The sequence below is a fragment of the Diplotaxodon limnothrissa genome, linkage group LG14 (assembly GCF_057381915.1).
Source record: "Diplotaxodon limnothrissa isolate DT_005_m linkage group LG14, D_limnothrissa_male_GT1.1, whole genome shotgun sequence".
NCBI lineage: Eukaryota > Metazoa > Chordata > Actinopteri > Cichliformes > Cichlidae > Diplotaxodon > Diplotaxodon limnothrissa.
This window is the reverse complement of record NC_140609.1, coordinates 12,049,666-12,061,556: the sequence shown is the minus strand read 5'-3', so window position 1 is coordinate 12,061,556 and position 11,891 is coordinate 12,049,666. Positions and strand designations below refer to the sequence as shown.

Sequence of the window (11,891 nt, the reverse complement as noted above, 5' to 3'; positions counted from 1 at the left end):
GAGCTTTAAAAGTAGACCTGTGGAGAAAAAACAAAAGCACCAGATCTGGCAACCAGGATCACAGATATCATTCTGAGGTGCACTTGATTTAGTTTGCCAAGTATTATTATGTTGTTGTTTTTTTTGTTTGTTTGTTTTTACCCTTGAGACTGTTTGACAAGCTTCTGTGGAAGCCTGCGAGCAGTTTTCTGTCACAGCCTGCTGATCTGGGCCACAGAAGTTGTCTCTTTTTAGCCATCTGCCTTTCTGCAGACAGCGTTGGGAACAAAACTCAGTGCAGTTCAACCGACTTATGTCAGTCGCGTACTGTGCCGAACAAAAATGGTCATATCTGTAAACACGTTGGGAACTTCTGGGAGGACTGTCCTCTTTTTTTTTTTCTCTCTCTCTCTCTCTCCCTTTTCCTTTTTTAAAGTTAAGATTCTACTCTAAAACCTTCACCAGTGCTCCCGCAGCTGGTTTCCTCAGTAACAGAGAGATTTCCTCACCTCGCTCTTTTGTGTAATCTCAGCGTTCAGTTACTCACCTGAAACACTGAAGGATCAAACTACAGTCGCATCTCAGTTTGTCTTGTATTGCTGCCTTTTTGTTTTTCCCCACAAGATGACAAATCGGCTCCAAACACCTTGAGGTAATGCCTCATCATTTCTGTCCACTCCCCCCCCCCCCAATATTTTATGGTTTATATATATATTTTTTAAATCTTTTACTCTGATCACTACGTGGGATTTCAGTCCATGTCCCCTCAGTCTTTGACATAGTTGCACACATGTCTCTGCATGGGAGGGAAACTTGGACTGTGCGTTGAAAAACTCTTGAAATGTATCATTGTTTAATATTGAATGCCTTTGCACATCGTCATCATCATCTCTTGTATGACTGGCTGAGTTGCGGTGATCTCGTACTGACTGCTGATACAACAGAAATACTACCACACTTATACACACACACACCAACACACACAGGGGGCCAGCAAGAAAAACGTGTCCCCTTTAATCATGATTGCCCATGTTTTAGTCTAGAGCCATATATATATATATATATATATAAATATATATATGAACGTATATTTTTCATGCTATATTTTATATTAAGCTGTAGTTTTTGTTTGTGAGATATTTATATATTTGTTGGCCTAAATGGGCTTCAGGCCATGACCTCTGTTCACCAAGTCCTTGCTCACCTCTTAAGTCTCGGCACCTGATGTACTTGCAGTTGTTCGAATGTTTTGAGGTTACGGTGTGGTGTTACTATGTAGTCATATTGTACATATTAACGATCCTGCTCGTATCCATGGGAAGATGGGAATGACAACGTGTCTCATTTGATCTTAGTTGCACTATTTTTCAAAACACCTGCTGGATGACGTAGGATCTGCAGTATTTACTGCACTCTCCCAAAGGTCTTAGCTCAAGTACATTGGGTGCAGGATTGGAGTTGGCATATGGAAATATGGGTGGGGGTATGGTCTGAAGCACACTTGGGCTTAACACTACAGTCATCTCAAAAGATCACGAGGAGGGGGGGGGGGGGGGGGGGGTCTTAAAAACGCACATGGCCCAGTCCTCCTCTGAGTTAGTGGACACTACATAGGGTGCCTCTAGTGTGAATGTTTAATGCTTGTGTCAGTTTTGTCACACTTTGCAGACTTTATATGCCTTCATTCTGTTCAGAATTTAGCACATAGACAACATCAGACACTCACCCTTATCGGTTGGACCAAGCCATGCACAGGTACAAACATTGACTCTTCAGCCAGACTTTAACACACACACACACACACACACACACACATGCACACACACATCAGATTCTCAGCCGTGACAGTGCACTGTAGCCTGTGCTGTCGCATTCCTGTGTGTCTTCACAGCTCGACAGTTTGGGAGATGGGAGAGTTATCTTTTAACAGAAGACAATTAAGAACTGTAAAGTAGGGAAAACAACGACTTAAAAAGGTCAATCGTAATGGAAACTCATAAGCTGTACATTTGTAATAAAATAATAAAACAATTTAATTGTCCAGGGTTTGCCTGCATTTCTTTTTCTTACTGCAAAAGTACATTTGAGATCATTCAGCAAAAACTTTTCACTCTGCCTTCCATTGTGCTCTGGATCATCACAGTTCAACTCACGTTCTCTTCTCCTCCTCCTTCAAAAAGACCGGATCATTTTGTTTCCCCCCCCCACACACACATCCATTACTGATCTGGATGTTCTAACTTTACAGTTTTAATTTTAATCAAAGTACCTGTAGACTCACTCTTTACAAATCACACAATCACATCTCCAGAATGCAGCTATTCACATGTTTGTATGACAACACAAACATAGCGTTGCTTACAACAGCAACTTACATTTCGCATATCAAACCTTTACAGTTAAAAAACATTTCTGTAAAACTAATTATGAAAACATTTTTAAAGCTTAAGAGTTTCGGGAACTATTTGGGGAATGGCTGGTTATAAGTTAACCGTTCTTTTGGATAAAACATTTTTGTCCTTTCAATTAAAAAAATATTCACATGTTAAAAATATGACATGGTGGGTCCTCTGTCAAATTCCTATGAGCCTGTTCATTGTGGTTGTAGGGCTGTTATAGTGTGTGTAATTTACAACATTTAGGTTCTCTCAGATAAACTGCACACCGTAGGTGTAAGACAGCTACATGTAAGACGAGTCCAACATACATAACACACCCTTTTTCTTTTCCTTCAGGTCCCCTCTTCCCAAACAGTGTTGGGGGTGTTTCTTTCAGTTCTACGGACATTCATCTGAGCTGGAGGAGCTCGGCAGGAGAACGCATTCTTGCCTTCTGCCCCTTTTCCGCCTTCTCTTTGCAATTCGCAACCTTCTGCGGATCACATCTGGAAGAAAAAACATAACAGGAATAAGCTTGGCTTGTAAGCTCCACCTAAAAGAGAATGTGTATCTTTCAGAAAAATTCTAATTTAATTAGGGCATAACAGCTCTATTCTTCATCCCTGATGACGTTACCTGCAACGCTGTCATAGTCGTCGCTTGGGTTGTGCCAGTAAAGGCTCGGCGTGATCCTCCAGTGGCGGTACAGACGAGTGTGAAGCACTGACAGAGTCAGGAGAACCAGCAGGAAGCCTAGTGCCGCTGCTGCCCACGCCGCTTCGTCCGTCCTCGGGGTCCTTTGCAGCTCTCTATATACAACAGCAGCAGCAGCTTGGGCCTCTGATCCCGAGGCCTTGACACAGTCACAGTGTTCACCTGGTGCGCAGCTGTTGCAGTCACGGCTGATAGGCTGGCTGTGGCTGGCTGTCTGTGGATGCTGTTGTGCCTGAGCCTCTGACTGGGGTTTAGGCACAGAGTCGGAGCCAGTGCTTTCACTTTTTTGGTGAGATCCTGGGGTGCATTGGATCTGCGTATGCTCCAGCTCTCTCTCCTTTACATCTACCACTTCATTATCCTCCATGTTGCCGTCAGATGAGTCGAAGATTTTCTCTTTAGACTTGTCCACTTTGGTATTGTGTTTAATAGAGTCTGTTTCCTTGAGAATCAGGGCTTCAGGCCTGTCGGTAAAGGTGCGTTTACTGCTCACACCATGTGCAGAAACAGGAGAGTGGTTCAGTTTTCTGAGGCCTTTCTGAGCTTCTGTCTCAGAGATATTTAAGGCCAAGGGAGCTGTGAGCCTGGGTTTAGAGGCTTGAGTTGGAACCTGAGGAGCTTCTCTGGAGCTAGAAAGATCAAAGGGTTTCCTCTGATCTGCTGATGATCCAAGCGTGCTGCTGTTATTCTGACCATCTCCTGACCGCTGAGGAACAGTTCTGGAGACATTTGCCATAGTGTTATTGCTCTCATTGCTGTCAACAACTTTCAGGGCAGCTCTCATCTGCCTGGTTTTGCTTCCCACTTTTGTTTGTTTTGAGCGTTCGGTCTTCACGCTGTGCTCTAGTTCAGCCTCTGTAGCTCCGCTTAACAGAGAATAGATGGTCCGCTCACAACACTGCCTCAGGGAATCCTGCAATGTTAGTTATATCAGACAACTGAAATTACTCATTTATTTACTAGTCTGTACGTTAAAAAACATCACACAACTCAACAAAGCTAGCTCAATCCTGAGTCATGTTTCCTAACCTTCATTTTTGTTGTTTGTTCTAGCTGATGCAGCTCTGCTGACCAGGTCAGCAGCAGGGCATACTTCCTCATCTGCGTCACACCATCAGACTCTTTTCTTGAAGTCTGACCTCTGTGATTGACCTCCAGCCAATCACAGAGGTCTAAAGACGCGGCGGTGGACAGCTCCAAGGTGCGACCCCAGGACACAAAAGCTACAGGCTGAGCACAGAGCAGAGAAACACATTCGGTAAATTTCCTTTCTCCCAGAGGCTAAAAACTTATCTTGTACTTCATGATGCCATGAAGTACAAGACCATCTGCCTGAGTGCTCTTAAAAAGGCCCTTTTTAACGAATAACTGACAGTTCAATGACAGGACAACACCCTCAACAGTCTTCTTAAAGCAAACAATGCTTTTGCATCTTGTCTCTCTCCGAGATCCTGAGTTCCAATCTGAAATGGTATTAAATCTAACAAGCATCCGTGTTTAACATCCCAGAAATCCAACAAATTCTGATGAAAACAAAGGTTGATGAAAGTGTTTCTTACCATGTGTTTATTGAGCTGTGGGTGTGGGGTCAAGATGTAGGACTGCAGACAGGAGCGAGCCAAGTCGGACAGGATCTGACGCTCGCGAGGTGGTGCACACGGATGGTAGAGCAAAACCGCCGCTCCACGCTACAAAACACAGAACACCGCACGTGTGACCAGAATCTCCCCATTATCCACCATTACTGCAGCATTCTATGATTAATTAACATCTATGTACTCAAGTGCTTATAACAACATAAACATTGTATCAACATAACATTTTCTGATTAGTCCTTCTAATGTTGCTTTAAAAAAAAAAAAAACTATTCCTATTGGTCGATGTTCTCTCTGTGGAGAACGATAGCTGAGAACTAGCTGTGATCCACATTATATGCTGGCATATTACTGCAGGAGGCCAAATCTGTGACTTTCAAGGAAAATTCATAGTCTGTGTCAACCCTCCTACCAAGGGTCCAAACACATAGAAAATAACTGCTGGTACACTTGCCTGGTTTACTCTTAAGCTGCACTTAAAACTACACACCGTGTCTCGACTGCAGTTTGATATGAACATGAGTTTCAGCTTGGAATCTTATAAAGGCTAATTTGTAACTCAAGAATTAGGTGTGTGTTCTACTGTCAACGCCCGATTCCTCTGTGCTTTTATCTACTGTATTCGGATTTTACAAGCGTTCCTTCCTAAAGCAGAAACCAAAAACAGGTAGGCGACTGACCTTCCCACTACACATTTTTACTTGTCACCATAGAGAAGGCACAGGTGTAATAATGGTGGCTGCCTTCCTTTTAGGAGAGGCCACCTGTTTGGTGCGGGCCGTACAAACTATACACATTTTCCATACTGTTACAATTAAAAATGTTTGCTGTGATTAAAAAAGTTAAATAAGTAAATGCTGAAACGTGCTTGTTTTGTTAATGGGTGATTTTAAATTGGCCATAGTTATGAATGTATAATACCCTAACCTAGATTAAGAAAAGGATGGATCGAGGAACGAAAAACAAAGAAATACTCCAGTCCTGCTATTGTTATTCATGGTATGGCTATAAATGCTTCATGACAAAATGACAGTTTCCCTCTATTAAATGCGAAGAGTTTTGATCCTGAGCCAAAGATCACCATCCCCACAGTCAAGCACAGAGGTGGAAACTTTATGCTTTGGGACTGTTTTTCTGCTAAAGGTACAGGATGCCTTCGCCACATTGACAGGTCAAAACACTTTATCTAAAAACTCTGCATTTTCTCTCATTTTACAGTTAGCTCCTCCCTTGTAGAAAATGCTGTTCTGCTACCAGTATGTGTGTCCAGGTTTTTTTTATTGCTGTCAGCAATCCCCCCTTTTTTAATGTTAATACACACAGGGCTAGAATTAAAAACACAAAAAGAACGCACACTGTATAACACTACGAGTGCACGGTCACGGTGATGATGATTAACCATAGGGAGGTGTGTTTAGGGTGGTTTTTATTTAGCAGTATAAAGTTACTCTGTTAGTTGTTAAACGCTAGTATTTGTATAGCTGTGAGTTATGGAGTACTGTGTGCTTTAATGAACTTTAATGCACAAAACAGTGATACCCATAATTTTGTTGTAGTTCAGTGAGGTGAGAATAAAGGTTTCCTAACTGTTGGTTCTAAGTGATCCGCTGCTTGTTGTTAAAACAGTTTTGCAAACTAACTGAAAATGCGCCCCCCAAATTAACAGGTTGTTACTATAAGCTTAAACGCAATACACTAGCGGAGGGGGAAAAAAAGTAAGTCAATCAATAAAGTATGGCCTCAAGGTGGATGTGACTGAGTGCTGAAAAACACATGTCCTGAAAGTACTGCAAAAAGGCTCAGTTTACACAGAATACACATGATGCACATATCTCTCCGATGAACAGACAAACTGATGTTTCAGAAGATACAAAGGCAGAGGCAGCAGCAAACCATGTGCAATAGTGCAACTAACCTGCAAGTTATTGAGCCACCGCTGAGGAGGACAGTACAAGTACTCTCCGCTCTCTGCTCCTATTGGTCTGTATGCTCCACTGCAACACAAACACCGACACAGAAACACAGGTTAATGTCGTCAAAAGCCTTAACCCTTTCACGCATAGTGGTCACTAGTGGACACCTTTCAAAGGCTGTTTACTTGTATTTGTGTCAGTGTTGATGGTATAATTGCACATAAACCACTACATTGGACACTGATGTGTCACTCCATACCCTGCCACCCACTGGTCGTTTAATGTTACTATATATGTATGACATGTTTCATTGTAATTATTGTTATTTAACCCTGTCATGCATGAATTATGACAACCTCAATCAGGATTTTTTTCTTCAATATTTTTCTTGATCTTTTCATGCCTACAGATGAAAAAATACAGTGTTGGAACAAGAGAGCCAACACACTGATGTTCAGTTGAAAAATCTATAGCAACTGTGTGATGCTATCATGTCTATATGGACCAAATACTGAGGAACGTGTGCAGCACCTTGTTGAATCTACACCATTCTAGAGAATTAAGGTAGTTCTGAAGCCAAAAGAGGTCAAACTCGGTATTACCAATGTGTACCACATAAAGTGACCAGTGTGTTGCTTGCTTTAATGTAGTAAAACAATGCTTTTTGTAACAATACTAAGCTTGTGTATCTGTCAGCTCTTTGTAAAAACAGAAATAATTGTATGGCCATCCAGTAAGGTATTCTGCAGCTCTAGTGAACTTACTCATCAACCTGTACACTCACCTGTTAGGAATGCGGTGATAGTAGGAGATAGATTTATCCATGCATATCTGCCTAGCTGGCTGAAATGAAAACATCAAGCACACAAGACAAACACTTAGTTAGCTTCTAGTAAATTTCACACAAATTACTTTTACTAAGCAAAAAAGCTGGTTTGGTTAACTCAAACTGAATCTTGTTGCAACTAACACACTTGCTTGGTAAAGCTTTTCAAATTCAAATTCAAATTCAAATTTTATTTGTCACGTACACAGTCATACACAGTACGATATGTAGTGAAATGCTTGGACAACTGCTCGTGACCTAAAGAAAACAAAAAAGGAAAAGGCTATGAATAAGATAGGAAATAAATATGAAAAATTAAAAAGGGTAAATTTAACTAGGAAGGAATAGAATATAAATTAAGGTTAAAAATGAAATAACTGTACAACACAAATTAGAATGAAGGGTAAATTTAACTGGGAAGAATAAGATAAAGATAAATATATAAATTAAAGTTGAAAATAAAATAACTGTACAACAAAATACACAATACACAATATAGAACTATATAAGAATGTATGAAGAAATCTAAATATAAATAAATATATACACAATAACAGCAGCTGTACAAGTATTAACCGGAAATGAAGAATATAGTGACCAGTGTTGTGCAAAACCAAAGTCCAGAATGTCCAGTGTGTGTGTAAGAACTATATGTGTGGGTCAGTACTGTGTGGTGGTGTGATTGAGAGACCGTATCGCCTGCGGGAAGAAGCTCCTCCTCAGTCTCTCTGTGTTGGTCTTCAGGGAGCGGAATCGCTTTCCTGACCTCAACAGAGAGAACAGTCTGTTGTTGGGATGGCTGAGGTCCTTCACGATCTTCCTGGCCTTGGTCCGGCACCGCCTGCTGTAGATTGAGTGCAGGTCAGGGAGCTCGGAGCGGATGGTGCGCTCAGCTGACCGCACAACCCTCTGTAGAGCTCGTCTGTCCTGCATGGTGCTGTTCCCGAACCAGGTTAAGATGTTTCCCGCCAGGATGCTCTCTATGGTGCACGAGTAAAAGTTCCTGAGCACCTTGGAGGGCAGTTGGAAGTCTCTCAAGCGTCTGAGGTGGTAGAGACGCTGTCGGGCCTTTTTCACCACGGTGTTGATGTGACAGGACCATGACAGGTCCTGCGTGATGTGAACTCCGAGGTATTTGAAGCTGTCCACTCTCTCCACTGGGCACTCGTTGATGACAGGGGTCTGGTAGTTCCTCTCCTGCTTAGTGCTGAAGTCCACTATCAGCTCCTTTGTCTTACTGACGTTTAGAAGGAGGTTGTTCCTCTGGCACCAGTTCTCCAGATTCCTAATCTCCTTCAGGTAGGCCGTCTCGTTGTTATCAGAGATCAGGCCCACCACGACGGTGTCGTCAGCAAACTTGATGATGGTGGTGGAGCTGGTAGTGGCCACACAGTCATATGTGTACAAAGAGTACAGCAGGGGGCTCAGAACACACCCCTGGGGGGCTCCAGTGCTGAGAGTGGTGGAGGCTGAGACATGTCCGCCCATCCTTACTGCCTGTGGTCTGCCAGTTAGGAAGTTGGAGATCCACTGACACATAGATGAGCTAATACATGTACTGGTTTCAAATGTCAGCTGCGAGAGGCTTCAGCTCCCTCAGGACAGTACATGAGGAAAAAATGGTTAAGAAAATAAAAGAATGAATTGGGTTCAAATTTAGTGAACTGTGAATGGGACTTGTTTGAAGTGTTATCCAGTTGCACTTTGATTTTAGGAGATAACCAAGTCATGCTTTATGTTTAGAGGGCCAAAGGTTGCGTAAAAAGTCCAGATATGAGATTCTTAAGTAAACTGCCTGGTGTTTACTCACCTCAGGATTGTACGCTGTGTCAATACTCGGAAGTCTCTGAAAAGAGGAATTAGAAGGAACACTTGTAATCTGGGAACAAAGCAACCCCAACAACTAACTACACACTGTTACATATGTAACAGTGTGAAGCCGCAAGGTGATTCGAAGTGGGTCGAATTTGCTCATTTGCACACACAGCTCATTTGCTGTGTGTGCAGGGTTTATCACAACAGTCTCATTCATATGATTGTTTGCATTTCCTGGCAACCGGTGTAAGTGCACCACACCCCTCCCATATGAGCCACAGTGATTATGGTGGTAATTTGTTAGACTAAGGTGTATGAATTTCCATGTTTACCTGAGTAAACTCTGGCCATGCAGACGCAGCACAGTCCCAATAAACAGCATCCGCAGGCAGGTCCCTCTCCAAAGAGAGCTATCTCACACACACACACGTAAAATAAGTGCATTTTAATCACCAATACTAGGTTATAAACCATATGACTTAAAACAAGGATTTTATTTACACCAGCAGACACACACAGGTAGTGAGACTGTTACCTTTCCATTATCACATCCTTGCCCCAGAGATCCGAAAACATGGCACCGACCCACACTGACCCACAGCACTGCCAGCACAGTCACCGTCAGCGGAGCGGACGTCGCTTCTCTCGGCATGACGACGACCAGTCAGTCGAGTTTAGCTAGAAGTCATAGCGCACCGTAGGTCCTCCACGTACAGAGTGGCCGAAGAAGTGACCCTTTAAAATGCCCCAAAACAGAAAATGTGTTGGGTACAGAAACATGACCAAAGAGCGGTAAGACGTGCGGATGAGGGTCAACAAAGTAACCGTCCCTCTGTGCCGGCTTTCCGCTAGCAAACGAGCGTTAGCTAGCTCCTCTACATTATGAAGTTAAACTAGACTGACAAACTCGTGATTTAAAACACAAAAAACGTAAATAAAAGAAAGCGTATTTCTATCCTTCGCCAGAGTTTGGTATACAACCTAAGATACAGCTACACGCCGTAACTTCTTCCGGATAAATTTCAAAATAAACCTGCTGTCTTCCGTTGACCGTTGACCTTACCTAAAGTTGCTTCTCTTTCCACATATTAGTTGTATTCAAGAGGAATTAAAAATAAATAAATAAATAAATAAAAAAAAAAAAAAAAATATATATATATATATATATATATATATATATATATTTATTTATTTATTTATTTAAAATGCATTTTGATTATTATTTTTTAATCTTCAAGTGGTATTGTGGGACTTCATTTCGCTCTTATTTAAGCCCCCATTTCCGGATCTCAAGCCTGTAGCCTTTTTAGCTAACTTCACTGACCAGTTGTACTACGGAAGCGACGAAGAAACAGATTCAGAGGTATCAAACACGCGGCTCGGGGACCAGTGAAAGGGCCTGTGTTGTCCCGCTGACTAACTGCAAAGTGTGAAAATTGCAGTAAAGTCCTTACAGTTCTCTGAGCCACGTCTCACTTTATTGGTTTATTGAAGATGTGCAAATATGCATGGAAAAAAGTATATAAGGAAAAAAGACTTTGTATGATAATAACATATATGAAAGTCAATATTTAAGATGAACACTTTTATTCTTTACAACAGCCTGAACTCTCTTAGCCAAGCTTTCTTGTCATTTCTTACATTGCCTATTCTTCTCCGGGCCTCTTGAAGGGCATTAAATGCTCAGGTACATTTTTTATGCTTGAATAATTCACAGCTCAGCGTTAAGTGGGTTTAAAAAGAAACTTCTAAAAAGGGTCTGTACAAGAACTGGACTGAAAATGGGTGGGAAAAAACCTTTGAAAGACTTTCGGAAAGCACTATTGCATTTTACTGCATTCTAGCATTTGGCAAAACTTTGAATGGGGCAAATTGCATTTGGACTCATGGTTTTAGTTTTTCTAAGCATTTAAACATCTTCAGAATGCACTTTGTTGCACTTTAATAAAATTTTAATAACACAAATCCTTCCTTTTTAAATAAAGTTTCTCAGTTTATTTTTATTTTTCTCACTCCAGATCAAAAAGATTGTGTGTGGCCCAGGAACACCCCTGCTTAGCAGAATGTTGTGGTTTTAAGTTAACCATGATCCTCCTCTAGGAGGCGACATAGCAGCAACATGATTAAATCACTTCTCTCTCTCTTTCTATTTTTTCCTTTAATGCTCCACATTAAAGGCAAAGAGCTTTATTCCCCTAAACCTATTCCTACATTTTGGAATCATGGATAGTTACATTTATTTATTTATTTTGATAATTCCCTGCTTTGACCTGCTAGAGCAATGGTAATCCTCCTTCTGCAACACTTTCCAAATGTTTTAATTCATGCAGATAATGCCCACAGGCTACATTCCAGTCATAAAACTAGCACCACCTGTTTGCACAGGTAAACCAGCCTTTCAAGCTAAGTAACTAACACAAACAGATGGTGACAGTCAAATACAATGTATGTAAGCAGCTTTCTGAATAAGACTGAGGCAAATAAATACAATTTAGAGAATTAGATCAGATAATCAGCTATCCTCTTAAAAGACAGCCGTGAACTTTTCGTGGTGAAAAATAAGTAGTGGGTACAAAAAAAAGATAACAGTCAGAACTGATTGGTGACTTTCTTTTATAGTGACCTTTATTTTGAAACTGATGTGGGGAAGTTTCTGCTTTTGGCTCTCCCT

The 11,891-nt window shown here is 41.5% G+C and overlaps 1 protein-coding gene across 1 annotated transcript; it reads right to left on the bottom strand.

Moving 5' to 3' along the window:
* Window positions 1-2,383: 2,383 nt before the first annotated feature.
* tp53i13 (tumor protein p53 inducible protein 13) lies at window positions 2,384-10,207 on the bottom strand. The gene is made up of 9 exons (XM_085370927.1): window positions 9,756-10,207; window positions 9,553-9,630; window positions 9,216-9,251; window positions 7,364-7,422; window positions 6,582-6,660; window positions 4,631-4,759; window positions 4,101-4,301; window positions 2,994-3,984; window positions 2,384-2,863 (listed from the first exon to the last, which is right to left on the bottom strand). The coding sequence occupies exons 1-9, from the start codon at window positions 9,870-9,872 to the stop codon at window positions 2,757-2,759; spliced, it is 1,797 nt and encodes a 598-aa protein (XP_085227053.1). The 5' UTR covers window positions 9,873-10,207; the 3' UTR covers window positions 2,384-2,756.
* Window positions 10,208-11,891: the final 1,684 nt, after the last annotated feature.

What these genes read in the sequence shown, in the direction of transcription:
- tp53i13 (XM_085370927.1), bottom strand. Translation starts at nt 9,872, where the DNA reads ATGCCGAGAGAAGCGACGTCCGCTCCGCTGACGGTGACTGTGCTGGCA. An exon ending in GGTGGCTCAATAACTTGCAG is followed by an intron (nt 4,760 to 6,581) that starts GTTAGTTGCACT and finishes TGTGTTTTGTAG; the next exon opens with CGTGGAGCGGCGGTTTTGCT. An exon ending in CGACTATGACAGCGTTGCAG is followed by an intron (nt 2,864 to 2,993) that starts GTAACGTCATCA and finishes TTTTTCTTCCAG; the next exon opens with ATGTGATCCGCAGAAGGTTG.